General features: G+C 46.6%; 1 protein-coding gene and 2 long non-coding RNA genes across 5 annotated transcripts; 2 read left to right on the top strand and 1 right to left on the bottom strand.

Annotated features, from left to right (window-relative positions):
* Positions 1–127: 127 nt before the first annotated feature.
* Positions 128–2,724, top strand: LOC120708626. Of its 3 annotated transcripts, none has more exons than XR_005689401.1 (3): positions 128–405; positions 511–697; positions 1,454–2,724. It is a non-coding gene; the product is annotated as an uncharacterized LOC120708626 (long non-coding RNA). The 3 variants fall into 3 exon arrangements; XR_005689400.1 differs by having other exon boundaries at positions 511–2,479; positions 2,587–2,724; XR_005689399.1 differs by having other exon boundaries at positions 511–2,724.
* Positions 2,725–4,515: 1,791 nt separating this feature from the next.
* Positions 4,516–6,370, bottom strand: LOC120708625. The gene is made up of 2 exons (XR_005689398.1): positions 5,839–6,370; positions 4,516–4,942 (listed from the first exon to the last, which is right to left on the bottom strand). It is a non-coding gene; the product is annotated as an uncharacterized LOC120708625 (long non-coding RNA).
* A 417-nt stretch (positions 6,371–6,787) lies between these two features.
* LOC120708624 (laccase-12-like) lies at positions 6,788–9,773 on the top strand. The gene is made up of 5 exons (XM_039993992.1): positions 6,788–7,251; positions 7,393–7,544; positions 7,681–8,054; positions 8,166–9,140; positions 9,232–9,773. The coding sequence occupies exons 1-5, from the start codon at positions 7,147–7,149 to the stop codon at positions 9,360–9,362; spliced, it is 1,737 nt and encodes a 578-aa protein (XP_039849926.1). The 5' UTR covers positions 6,788–7,146; the 3' UTR covers positions 9,363–9,773.
* The last annotated feature ends 2,833 nt before the right edge of the window (positions 9,774–12,606 follow it).

Raw genomic sequence — 12,606 nt, 5'->3', positions numbered from 1 at the left:
CCCCTCCCCCGTCGCACGCCACAGCATCCCCGCGATCCCGCACCCTCCCCCGTCGCCAGCCTGCACGCAATGCTCTGTCCCCCGCGATCCCGTCGCGCTGCCCCCCCCCCCCCCCCCCCCCCCCCCCCCCACGATCCCGTCGCGCTGCCCACCGGCGTCCTCGTCATCGTCGTCGACGCCGCCGCCACCGCCACCGATCCGCGGCAGCGACCAACCATCTCCCAAGTCGGCGGCAGGAACCCTACCTCATCGACTTCAGCGCGTGCGGCGGCGGCCAGTGTTTGATCGAGGTCCTGATCGAACTCCCATTAAGAGACCTCGCTCCTCATCGCAATTTTTTCTCCTTCTGACGCAGCGGACGCAGCGATACGGCGGCCGATAGCACCACAGACCTCTAAATCATGGGTACGAGCAGCCGGCTGCGGTGTCCAGTGATCTGTCGTTTGCTTGTGTGTGCTCCTGCCGTGCAGCGATCTGGCTAATAACTCAACCTTGTGCGATTAATTCCAGTGCTACGGCACGGGTAATCGATGGCATCGAACGATGGCCAAAACGTGAGGTGCTCTGCGCTCCATCAACTCCGGGATGCCGCAGTCGGCTACTTCGGCAGAGCATTGCCCGCCTTCGGCAACATCCTCGTTGAGGAGGGTGCCACCGCGCTCTGCAGATTGCCTTCGGCAGAGCATTGCCCACCCAGGTCTTTCTCTCTCCTCTGCAGATTGCCAATGCTCAAGGCATGTTGTGGCTTGTGAATTTGATCCCGACGGGTAATCAAATGGATTGCTCATAACATTAACTAGCATCTCATACTATGCATAGATCGGATCACTGGCTTCTAACTGAACTCTGTGCTCTGTTGCTGTATCACATATTAATAAAAATTCAAAGGTCTGAGTATTCATTTTATTTCCGGATATGCAGCTGGTCTTAAAAGGAGAATCAATACACCAAAGTGCTACGAGATCATTATTAAAAGATATTGATATGAATCTGGATTCTTGAACTATAAGATGTGGATGCTGAATTTCCTATCAGTAATGTTTTATTTTGAAGTATCAGTAAAGAGCACTGTACCATTATTTGATTCCTGTTAGGTTGAACGTTTTTAAAATATCGGTAGAGAGTCTGTCAATCAGTAGGATTCTTTTTCATCCCAAAGCATTCATTTCTTTCTGAATAGTAGTCATGCGATGGAAGTAGAAGCAATACTATTTGATTTATTTTGGTTATTAATAGTACTATATGGATAGAGACCACATTTACAATCTGACAGCATGTTTTTACCTCAATGATCTAAGCAAGTTCAATGTTTAGAACCTGATTAAACTAGCCATTGCTAACTCCTTAGGCAAAATTATTAGTATGATAGACATACCAGTATGCTTGATCACTTTCAGTTTTCAGTATGGTATATATATTCTGATCTGGGTATCTGACATACCGCATCTTCAAGATTTGATAACAATGGAGGATAAGGACGCCTTGCTTTGCGGATAAGCTTGTGTTGCTGCCTAGGTACGTGAGGCTTTGATGCAAATTGACATTTTTTAAGTATGTTTCTTTGTCCTTTTTTTTCCATTTGCCTCATTGCTGACTGCATTCATGTGAAGCTTAATTGACATTTGCATAGCTTAATTGTAATTGATCAAAGAAGTTGCAACTGATCATTTTGCATAGGAACCATATAAATGGTTGTCCTGTAAAAGCTTCATTACACTAGAAGATTCTAGAGGGTTGGAGAAATGCTGGAGCTCTGTATGCTACCCCTCCTTAAGGAACTCTATTCTTGTGATAATTTTACAAACAGTGAAGTTCAGTTCAAATTTCAGAAAACCTTTTTGAAACATCGTTATCTGTTGTCACATTGGTTTGGTCTCTCAGGAACAAGAACATTTTCCTTAATATATTCTCTCTTGAATTAAGTCTGCAAATGTGCATAATGGAGCCACACCGTTAGCTGTTGTCACATTATGATGTTCAAGAAGGCGCCCTGCAAACTGTGAAGTTACGGATCAAGTACAGGGTTGATGTCAATGTTTCTGATGATGCAGGTTGGTACCATTTTCAGATCATCCCAATACTTTCCAGGGACACATGAATTTCTCATAAACATATTTCCTCTCATGCACAGTATTTTGCCATCACAGTATCGTGTACTATCTGTCATCTGCTTTCCAATTCGTTTGTCAATTCAGAGCTTGTGAGATTGTCGCTTGTCAATGGTGTGGATAGAACAAGAACAACTAAAGTTTGCCCCTATGGTTTGCTGATGAGCAATATATACCAAAAAAAATCTGTTGCCTATAATACATTGCGCTGTCATTTTAGATACACTTTATGTGGTTTCACAAAACAAATTGATTGAGTGGCTTTAGAAGTCATGATGTAAATGATTTGGTTCTTCGGATTGTCATTGTCACACAGGATGTGTACACCTGACTATAATCAATGTGTTCCTATCAGCAATGTCAGTGAAACGGTAAGTATTTTAGGAGTTTGGTGTTTCTTCTTGCAGCAATTTCTGTTTGGTATTATCACCTAGCAATACTGATTTACGGTCTGACACAATGTATTCTGCTTTGGCAGGACCCATCCTCCTTGGACCCATGCTGCCCATCCAAATACACAATCTGCTTTGATCTGTTTAATTTAAAAACTACTATGTATATGATTGTGTGTGGATACTAATAGACCTTAAATGCCATGCCATATGTGTTCTGATAATCTTTGTATTATGCGTAACTATTTTTTATGAGCCGTAGCAACGCACGGGCACGAATCTAGTTTTTTAAGATTCCAATTCTATATAACAGTGGTTCGAACAGGTTAAGACATATTTCAATGCTATTTGCTTACACTTGCATGCAAATTCAGTCAAATGACCTCCCTTTTTGTGAAATTGTGCTGAATGGCAGTTGGCCAGTGCCCGCGCCATTCTGGTTCCATCCACCTTGTTTTGTGGATTACTTTTTTTCAAAGATTTTTTTATGGATTATGAGGTGGGCGTTGATAAGCATCACATCCCTATTGCTAACACATCCTTGTGTGAATATCATTTTAGCAACCGTGCCTATGCACATTTTTTTTATTAAAAGAGAACATCCATGTGAATACCATACTGCTGCTTTTACGGTAGTGCGAATACCATATGGCTTTTTATGGTAGATTTGAACCCATGCTTTTTATGGTGCTAATTACACATTTTATTGTCTTGAGGACATATATATCAACCATTTTCACTTTACTGTAGTCTGTGTTCAAAGAATCCTAGCGAAATCCTCGTTCATTTATCCTTGTGTTTTCATCATGTCTAGGGTGGCCTTCCTCTTCTTTCTCTATATGTGACCCCGCTGTAAGGCGGTTAGCCATGTAATCGAGTTGCCGTGGAGGAGTATGTAACTCCCGGCCTGTAACGGTGCTGCTATTCTTCTGTATTGGTTCTGAACTCTGCTTCTTCTACCTCGGGTCTTCCGCCCATTCTCGCGATTTCGAGCTCGAATCCTCTCGGATTCGTGGCACTTGTGTTCCCTCGCTCCTCCTCTAGCTTGTGCTTTCCTACGAGTTCGGCTTCATTGATCTTATCGCTCGCAGCCGCAGAGCCATTGTCGCTCCCGTGTGGACCGAATGTAGGGGACGACGACTCTGACTGGTGGGGCATGCCTTGGAGGAGAGGGAGAGGGAGAACTTGCTGGTGAGGTGGACAAGCGGCACCTGCGGCGTCTTCCGAGACGACCTGAGGCTGAGTCCCCGCACGCGCACGGTCGCACGGCGTGGCGACCCCAGGCACCGCGAGGAGCGAGGCAATCTTGCGATCTCCACGACCCCCGACTCCCAGTCCCCGAGCCCGAGCGCTCCCAAGTCCCACTCCGAATCCGATCACGGGTGGGAGCTTGGGCGCGTGGGCGAGGCCGGGACCCAACGGAACGGACAAGGCGAGTCCGGTCTGAGTCCTGGAGGAGACCGTCGGGAGGCGGGCAGGCGGCCATGGCGCGGCGAGCGCGCAGGTGCAGTGCCAGTGGCCGGGAGAAACAGGAGGCGTGTGGTACGGGCACGGGAGAGAACGACGACGAGCGAGGAGGCGCGGCACCGGCACGACAGACGCCAGTCGCCAGCGCCAGGGGTACACGGCATTTACGAACAAACTCTTATGTTTTGGCCTGTTCAGGGGAAAAGCAAACATAGCTTCTTCCGACGTCATCTTTTGTTTCTTATTAATTTGTAAAGGAAGTTTCTTACGACGTGGAACAGGTTGCACACATTGCAGACCTGCTGCTTGAGAAGGAGGTCCTTCACTAAAATGATCTACAATGAATTTTTTTAAATATAGTACAGACACAAACTCTCATATACACTCACGTACACTTGCTCCTACGAATACATGCAGGCAATCCTACCCTATGAACATATTCAAGAGTCTAGGCCGACAGATCTCGAGATTGAAATAATCGTAGGTGCCTTGCTATCGATGAGCTCGTCGCCTAGTACTGAAAGAATATTACTGGTTAAATCCTGCAGTAACTCCAAAAATGGTACTAGCATCCATACCAAGTTGAGGTCTTGCATATCGATGGGCAGGTTCCGCTACAAGGAACCTCTAACATAGAGATTCATGTTTTTTCTTGTCAATTAAATCCTGCAGTAACTCCAAAAAAAGTGCTAGCATCCTTACGTCTTGTTTGATGTTTTGTATATTGCGTCTTGGATTTGGGTGTTGTGTTGCCCTATTTTAGGTTTGACTCAATTCTCCAATCTAGGTACCACTACCCTTCTTTATATACTCTAGCGGTGTGATACTAGTCGGTTACAAGGTAGAAGTCTTAGTAGGATTATAGTGAAATCCTAATTGGAGTCCGACTTTTTCTTTCCTTGCGGGTAGCTTCATTGTGGGTACCCGGAGATCCATATCTGACAACATCTTGCCATGGAGTGAATCCAAAATATCCTTCACAACATATAACAACAACATATTGAAGCTGTGCAAATCATTTCATATATGTCAAGGCATCATGGTTCATGGACTAGTTAGTTGGCAGAAACTTAAGGGTATTCATTTGAATACCTATCATTTTTAGCAATTTTATCTATGTAGTATATACTATACTATGTATATTATGATTAAAAAAATGAAAAGAACACACTAAATCAGGCTCCTAGAGCCCCAATCTCCCCCTTGGCTAAAAAATCTCAGCAGTCCACCTCTCCCATCTCCGAAAGGAATGCAGCCTGGGAGGATTGATGAATTTTTCCCATTTTTTCCATATTTCGTGAAAATATATCATTTGCACCTTGTGATTACTTATGAATTTATGAAAAAATAGCAGCAATAATGTGCTATTAATATGTTTTTTGAACTGTCAAAAAAAAATTTTACATCCTTTGAAATTTTGAATATCCATGTTCCAAATCCTAGGCCCCCGCCCCTGACCATGGGAACAAGAAATATACCTACTCCAACATTTTAGAATAAGAGTGGACGTGCAGAGAGTAGTATGCCTTTCAACGTATCAACAAATAGAGAACATATAATATACGTGTGGAACAATAAACTAGTAGTGTACAACAACATACATGAGGTGTGTTTAGTTCGCGAAAAGTTCACGAAAAAGTTGTTGTAGCACGTTTCGGCTTTATTTGGCAACTATTGTGCAACCATGGATTAATTAGTCTCAAAAGATTCGTCTCGTCATTTACAACCAAACTGTGCAATTAGTTATATTTTTTAACTATATTTAATACTCAATGCATGTATCATAAAATTCGATGTGATGTGCGTCAGTGAAAAATTTTGGAAACTTTTAGCGGAACTAAACACAGCAATGGCTGATTTTTCACACCTACCGGCGAGTTGGGTGACGCATCCTTCTCCCGCTTTGCCTTTGCAGACTTGCCGAAAAGAGCAACTGTTCGGGCACGGCTTGGTGACCCGCTAACCGGCGGGCGTAGCAGCTTCATCGCCACGGATCGATCTCATCTCCCTCCGCCTCCCTGGCCCCTGCTTGCTCATGCATTGCTACACCACCACCTTTCCCTAATCATGCGAGCCTGAGCCACGCCTGGCCGGGGACGACGCGAATGTACCGCCGGTCTCGGAACAGACCGGCCTCCGATCCTCCTCCGGCTCCGGTCGCTGTCCTCACTGGCTCCGGCGATCCCTTGGCATGCAAGGATAAGGTGGGAGCCCTGCAAAGCTGTGTGATCCGCAGCAGGGCCACTTGGGGTCGCCTCTGACCTTTTGTTCCGGGGCAGCTGGAGTTTCCAACCACTTCTGATTTTAACACATTATCTGGGGGTGGTGGTAGGTGAAGCAAGCCCAGCAAACCCTAGCTAAAGGCCTTGTGAAAGTAGCATGTTTGTGTTGTTCGTGCGGTTAGCTCAACATCAGTACTGGAAAGTGAAGTGTGGAATTTCTTGCTATCAATATATACATGTGCCCAAATTTTTTTCCTTGAGTAAACCACACTTCATATATCAGTTAATTTAGCGTGAAATAGGTTCTGGCTATTTCTTACCCCTTCTTTTTTCTCCTGAAAGCAAAAGCTGGCTGAATCATTTTTTTACTATATTATACACATTGTGTGTTCAAGTCAATAAGACACCAATATGCAGTGAATGAATTAATCCTAAAAAAAATGCAGTGAATTAACCTTTCTGCCATACCAAATCCATATTTTGTATTCTTCCTAGCTAGTTGGGGCTCAATGGTGTGTACATTCTGCGTGTTAACTAAGTCATGAAAAAGGCTAAAGATAAGAGGGTGGTCAAGAACGCAACATGACATACAAACAGAAGGGTGGTTGACTTTAGCCACACTCCGAAGCTACTATAGTAGCTACCCATCCTGCCTGCACGGGCCCCGCCGGCAGTGTTGCCTTGCGGCGACCTCGTTCTCGATAACCAACCCTGCACCCAATAAAGCTCACTAAACTCTGCACAAACACTTGAACTACGCGCATGCATAGCCAGAAAGTTGTAGAATCAAGCGTACATGCTAATCATCTCTCGTGGCTGATCTCTTCCGACATCTATAGCTACTGCCATCTCAAGCGCAGCATTCATTCAGTCCTTAGCCAATTAACTAGCCGAGGAGAGAGCGCTCGTTGATCAGCCGTCGAGTGTCTCCGGGCGAGAGCTCGAGAGAAGGCAACAATGGCTGCCTCCTACCTCCTCCCTTGCTCTGCCCTCGTCGCTGTGCTCGTGCTGCTCTTCTCCGTCGGCATGGCGGAGGGCGCCATTAGGGAGTACCAGTTCGATGTAAGTGTGCAGCAAGAAGCAGGCAGCGTGGTAGCTGTTGCGTCTTCCATCAACCGTTGGCAGTTACAGCTTAATTAATTACAAGGGCGGCGGTGTTTCAAAAGTTTGATGCGATTAATTTTGCGGCGCGCGGCAATGCAGGTGCAAATGACGAACGTGACGCGTCTGTGTAGCAGCAAGAGCATCGTGACGGTGAACGGGCAGTTCCCGGGGCCGACGGTGTTTGCGAGGGAGGGCGACCTCGTCGTCGTCCGCGTCGTCAACCACGTCCCCTACAACATGAGCATCCACTGGTACGTGCGCGCGCGACGCATGCCTGCTGCCACCTTGCCCGTCTAGCTCGTAGCAGTAGCAGCAGCAGCATGAACACACATTGGCAGCGACGACCGGCGGCCGGCCGGCTGCTCACCGGCGAGCGTGTGGCTGCAGGCACGGCATCCGGCAGCTGCGGAGCGGGTGGGCGGACGGGCCGGCGTACATCACGCAGTGCCCGATCCAGAGCGGGCAGAGCTACGTGTACAAGTTCGCCATCACGGGGCAGCGCGGCACGCTGTGGTGGCACGCGCACATCTCCTGGCTCCGCGCCACCGTCTACGGGCCCATCGTCATCCTCCCCAAGCCCGGCGTCCCCTACCCGTTCCCGGCGCCCGACAAGGAGGTCCCCATCATGTTCGGCGAGTGGTGGACGGCGGACACGGAGGCGGTGATCAGCCAGGCGCTCCAGACCGGCGGAGGCCCCAACGTCTCCGACGCGTTCACCATCAACGGCCTCCCTGGGCCGCTCTACAACTGCTCCGCCAAAGGTGGCATGCAAGCCTGGTTAATTAGCTAGGAAGCACCGTACTACTGCAAATTAATAAGTGAGCGAGCTGACGGCTTGCATTATTATTGTTTTGCCATTTATATGCATGCAGACACGTTCAAGCTGAAGGTGCAGCCGGGAAAGACGTACATGCTCCGCATCATCAACGCTGCGCTCAATGACGAGCTCTTCTTCTCCATCGCCGGCCACCGGCTCACCGTCGTCGACGTCGACGCGGTCTACATCAAGCCCATCACTGTCGAGACCATCCTCATCACCCCGGGGCAGACCACCAACGTGCTCCTCACCACCAAGCCGTCGTACCCCGGCGCCACCTACTACATGCTGGCCGCGCCCTACTCCACTGCCAGGCCGGGCACCTTCGACAACACCACCGTCGCCGGCATCCTCGAGTACAAGGACCCCGCGTCCCCTTCCCCCGCGGCCTTCAACAAGAACCTCCCGGTGCTCCGGCCGACCCTGCCGCAGATCAACGACACGAGCTTCGTCGCCAACTACACGGGCAGGCTCCGCAGCCTCGCCACCGCGGAGTACCCCGCCGACGTGCCCCGGGAGGTGGACAGGCGGTTCCTCTTCACGGTCGGGCTGGGCACGCATCCGTGCGCCGTGAACGGCACGTGCCAGGGCCCCACCAACGACACCCGGTTCGCGGCGTCCGTGAACAACGTCTCCTTCGTGCTCCCCACGACGGCGCTGCTGCAGGCACACTTCACCGGCAGGTCCAACGGGGTGTACTCGCCCAACTTCCCGGCGGCGCCGCTGGTCCCGTTCAACTACACGGGGACGCCGCCCAACAACACCAACGTGGCCAACGGGACCAAGCTGGTGGTGCTGCCCTACGGCGCCAGCGTGGAGCTGGTGATGCAGGGCACCAGCATCCTCGGCGCCGAGAGCCACCCGCTGCACCTCCACGGCTTCAACTTCTTCGTCGTCGGCCAAGGCTTCGGCAACTTCGACCCCGTCAAGGACCCGGCCAACTACAACCTCGTCGACCCCGTCGAGCGGAACACCGTCGGCGTGCCGGCGGCCGGCTGGGTAGCCATCCGATTCCGGGCAGACAATCCAGGTACGTACCAGTTTAATCGAGCCCCCGTGACTTGCCAACTGGATGTGCCAGATCAGCAATCTTAACAGTCTGGTGGTGCACGTGTCTGCAGGGGTGTGGTTCATGCATTGCCACCTGGAGGTCCACGTCAGCTGGGGCCTGAAGATGGCGTGGCTGGTGCTGGACGGGGACCGCCCCAACGAGAAGCTGCTGCCTCCGCCGTCCGATCTCCCCAAATGCTAATAAGGCGACACGCGGGGGGGATTGCCACCCATCAACGGCCGTGATTGATTGACGCCGACCACGGCACCAGAGATTGTTGCGTGCTCCCCAATTTGCGTAGGATATTTTAGCTTCTTTTGCTTGTGCTGCGGTTGGTGCTGTGGAATGCCTTCATTAGTGGTGTGCTTTTCCGAGTTCATTCAGTCGTCGTCTGGTTAGCTGTGGTGAGTCTCACTGGGGCAGGAAGAAGGTTTTCCTTGATCAAAGGCAGCGCCATTCATTTTTTGATTGCTACATCAATTATTACTACCACCTTTTGTAAATCTTGTCCGAGAACTGGATACTGTGTATCCAGATGTGTCATTCAAATAATGTGTACCGGCATTGGAATTTATTAACGGAAAATTGTTTCTATTTCTTTTGTAAATTAAATTATATATGTGTATCCAGATGTTTTATTTCTCGCTTGTAATCACCTCTTAAGCTATACTAATGCTATAAAGGTAGTATCCCCCCTGAACTGCTAGAAAATAAATTTAGAGGGATGCACATTTCGAAACTGCATTGATTTCAGCTATACTAGTGATACATGAACTAAAACGATAGTAGGAATTAGAAAATACAAGATATTCAATCATGCTTCCCTAACAGTAGATGCAGTGAAGACCAAGTTTCGACATGAATTAGTGGCTAGGAAGATCAACAGTAGATGCAGTAAAGACCAAGTTTAGCCATGAATTAGTGGCTAGGAAGATTCATTCCAGAAATTTGTCTTCAATCTTCCTTTTGATTTCTTTTGGACTCTCTGTGAACATTTTTCTTTTTCTTTTTCTTTTTAATACATATTAATCAGCAGAGGTTTGCCACTTGTGTTCTTTAAAAAAATGCAATCATGGAGGTGAACACTCGTTCGCTATATTTATGCTTCTAAAATAGCATGGTGAATTTTATTTGATACCGTGGATACCTAAACTGAAGGGCGGGCCTGATGCAGCGGTAGAGCCTACCGTCTGTAACCGGAAGGTCCCGGGTTCGAGCCCCAGCCTCTGCACATTTGTGTGGGTAAGGCTTGGGGCTTAAAGACAACCCTTCCCCAGACCCCGCACAGTGCGGGAAGCCTACGGCACTGGGTACGCCCTTTTACCGTGGATACCTAAACTGTAACTATATAGGACATGAGCTGTAGTTTTGAGCTTTTTTTGAAAAAACTGCTGCTAGCCTTTTGGTTCTCAAAATCCAATACTAGCTTTTAGAAGATATGTTTAGTTTTCTGATCTCATAAAGTAATGAAAAACTCATAAAACTGAGCTTTCTAGCTTTTCATATAAACTCATCTTTTCTAGACTTCCTTCTTTACAGGAGCTACACGAGAAGTTCGCTATTTGTTTGAGCTTCTGACTTTTCACGCGAAACTACCAGGAAACTCAAACAAACTAGCCCATAGGCTTCTTAAAACCACACATGCCCCACCTTTTACTTCTATGGGAAACAAGCAAAATAGTGGGTATTTGGTTATGTAAATATGTGTTCAAAATTATTATTTTACACCTAAGAAATTATTGCATGACCTAGCCACTCATTTTACTTTAGCCATATTACATAAGAATTAACAATGATGTGGGAGTACTTCAGAGTTATAGGCCCCAACCCAAAATCAACCAAATTGTATGGCATCCCAACAAAGATCATCATTAGAGAATGCTTAAATAAAATTAATTGCTGACATTTATCAAAGTTTTGTTCAGTGGATATGGATCGGCAAGCTAACTTTTCTTTAAAAAATATCATATCTCCATCATATGATCAGTGAATCATTGCATTAACTGGTGTAGAAAATATATGATTGATTTACATGTGTCAATAATAGTTTTATATATCTAGAAAGACATTGTACTTATCATGTTTCAAAAGCTAACGTAGAATTTCATGATTATTTTAGCATCTGAATGTAAAGTACACTAATGAGGATTAAGAACTCGTCAGGAAAATGAAATCAGCACTGGGTCAACTCAAACTTCATTAATATAATAATTAGTTGAAAACTAACCAATTTTTTGGTTCATTATTTTTATAGACTTTTAAATATCATGATCTTTATGAGAAACAGTACGTGATTATATCTGTACATATTTCTGTTTATTTACATAGGAATGAAATAGAGATAAAAATGTCTAGTTAAATATGGCAGCACAGATCATTGTCTACCTTGAACAACTTAGTTGCCTTTTTTTCGAACAATACCTCATTGCCATCTTTTAACACACATACCAATGATCAAGTTGAGCATCTCCAGCAGTTTAGCAAATCGAGTTGCCATCTCTGATTTTTGGCAAAAATGTTAAAAATACTCCTCCAACAGTTTGACAAAAGACTTGGCAATTTTTGGTAACTTGGGAAAAACCAGCCTCCAGCGCGTAAATATACGCGCGCGGCGCGCGGTTGGTATCGTGGTTTCTAGTCAGGTGGGAGGGTGAAAAAAGAAATAAATAACAGAGAAGGGTTCCTGATTTAAGTTTTCAAGAGGTGGAAGGACATAAATATAATTTTGTTTCTCTCTCAGGGTTCCTGATGTAAGTTAGATCTGGATTTGGTAAGTGAATTATGCCAAACTGTTGGAGATAAGCTCTTTTTTTACTTGGCATATTTTTTTAGAAGTTGGCAAAACACAAGATATGTCAAGTAAAATATGGCAAACTCTTGGAGATGCTATTAGCTACTTACGAAATGCCTCCTCAAGTAGGTCCTGGAGAGAGTTGCAAGAGCAAATTCAGTGCATGCCTTTTCACATGTTACTGTTCGCCCCGCGTTCCTTCTTTTTCAGTCAACAAAGTAAGTGGAAGGAAACGTTTCATCGCTTAATCGTGTGTTGGGTCAGGCATCCTTCTCCCCGTTGGGAATTGTACAAGGAAAGAACACACGCTAAGACACCAACCATGCAGGTAGCACCTACTAGATGGATGGGTGTCTTGGGATCCATGGCAAGGGATCATGCATCCATTCTTAAACATACAGCCCAACAACTCTTAGATTCACTGAACTGTAGGTGAAAAACATGCGTCGACCGATATCTGAACTTGGAGAAATGGGAACGTAGTAGGAAGCTACGTACTATGTTGGTGACAGCGACGAACTGTACCATTTTCCAATTGATGATGTTGCAGGCAAATTTCTTTTCTCTATTCAAGAAATTTTGGTGGGCCGCCTGTGAATCATGCATTATGTATGTGGGTCATGTTGTTTTGATTAAGCTGCACAACCTAACTAG

Source organism: Panicum virgatum, chromosome 5K, assembly GCF_016808335.1.
Source record: "Panicum virgatum strain AP13 chromosome 5K, P.virgatum_v5, whole genome shotgun sequence".
Lineage (NCBI taxonomy): Eukaryota > Viridiplantae > Streptophyta > Magnoliopsida > Poales > Poaceae > Panicum > Panicum virgatum.
This window is presented reverse-complemented; position numbering and strand designations above follow the sequence as displayed.

Bases quoted from the DNA above. Each gene is read 5' to 3' on its own strand.
- LOC120708624 (XM_039993992.1), top strand. From the start codon at position 7,147: ATGGCTGCCTCCTACCTCCTCCCTTGCTCTGCCCTCGTCGCTGTGCTC. The intron at 7,252-7,392 runs GTAAGTGTGCAG...GCGGCAATGCAG, and splicing joins TTAGGGAGTACCAGTTCGAT to GTGCAAATGACGAACGTGAC. The intron at 7,545-7,680 runs GTACGTGCGCGC...GTGTGGCTGCAG, and splicing joins TACAACATGAGCATCCACTG to GCACGGCATCCGGCAGCTGC.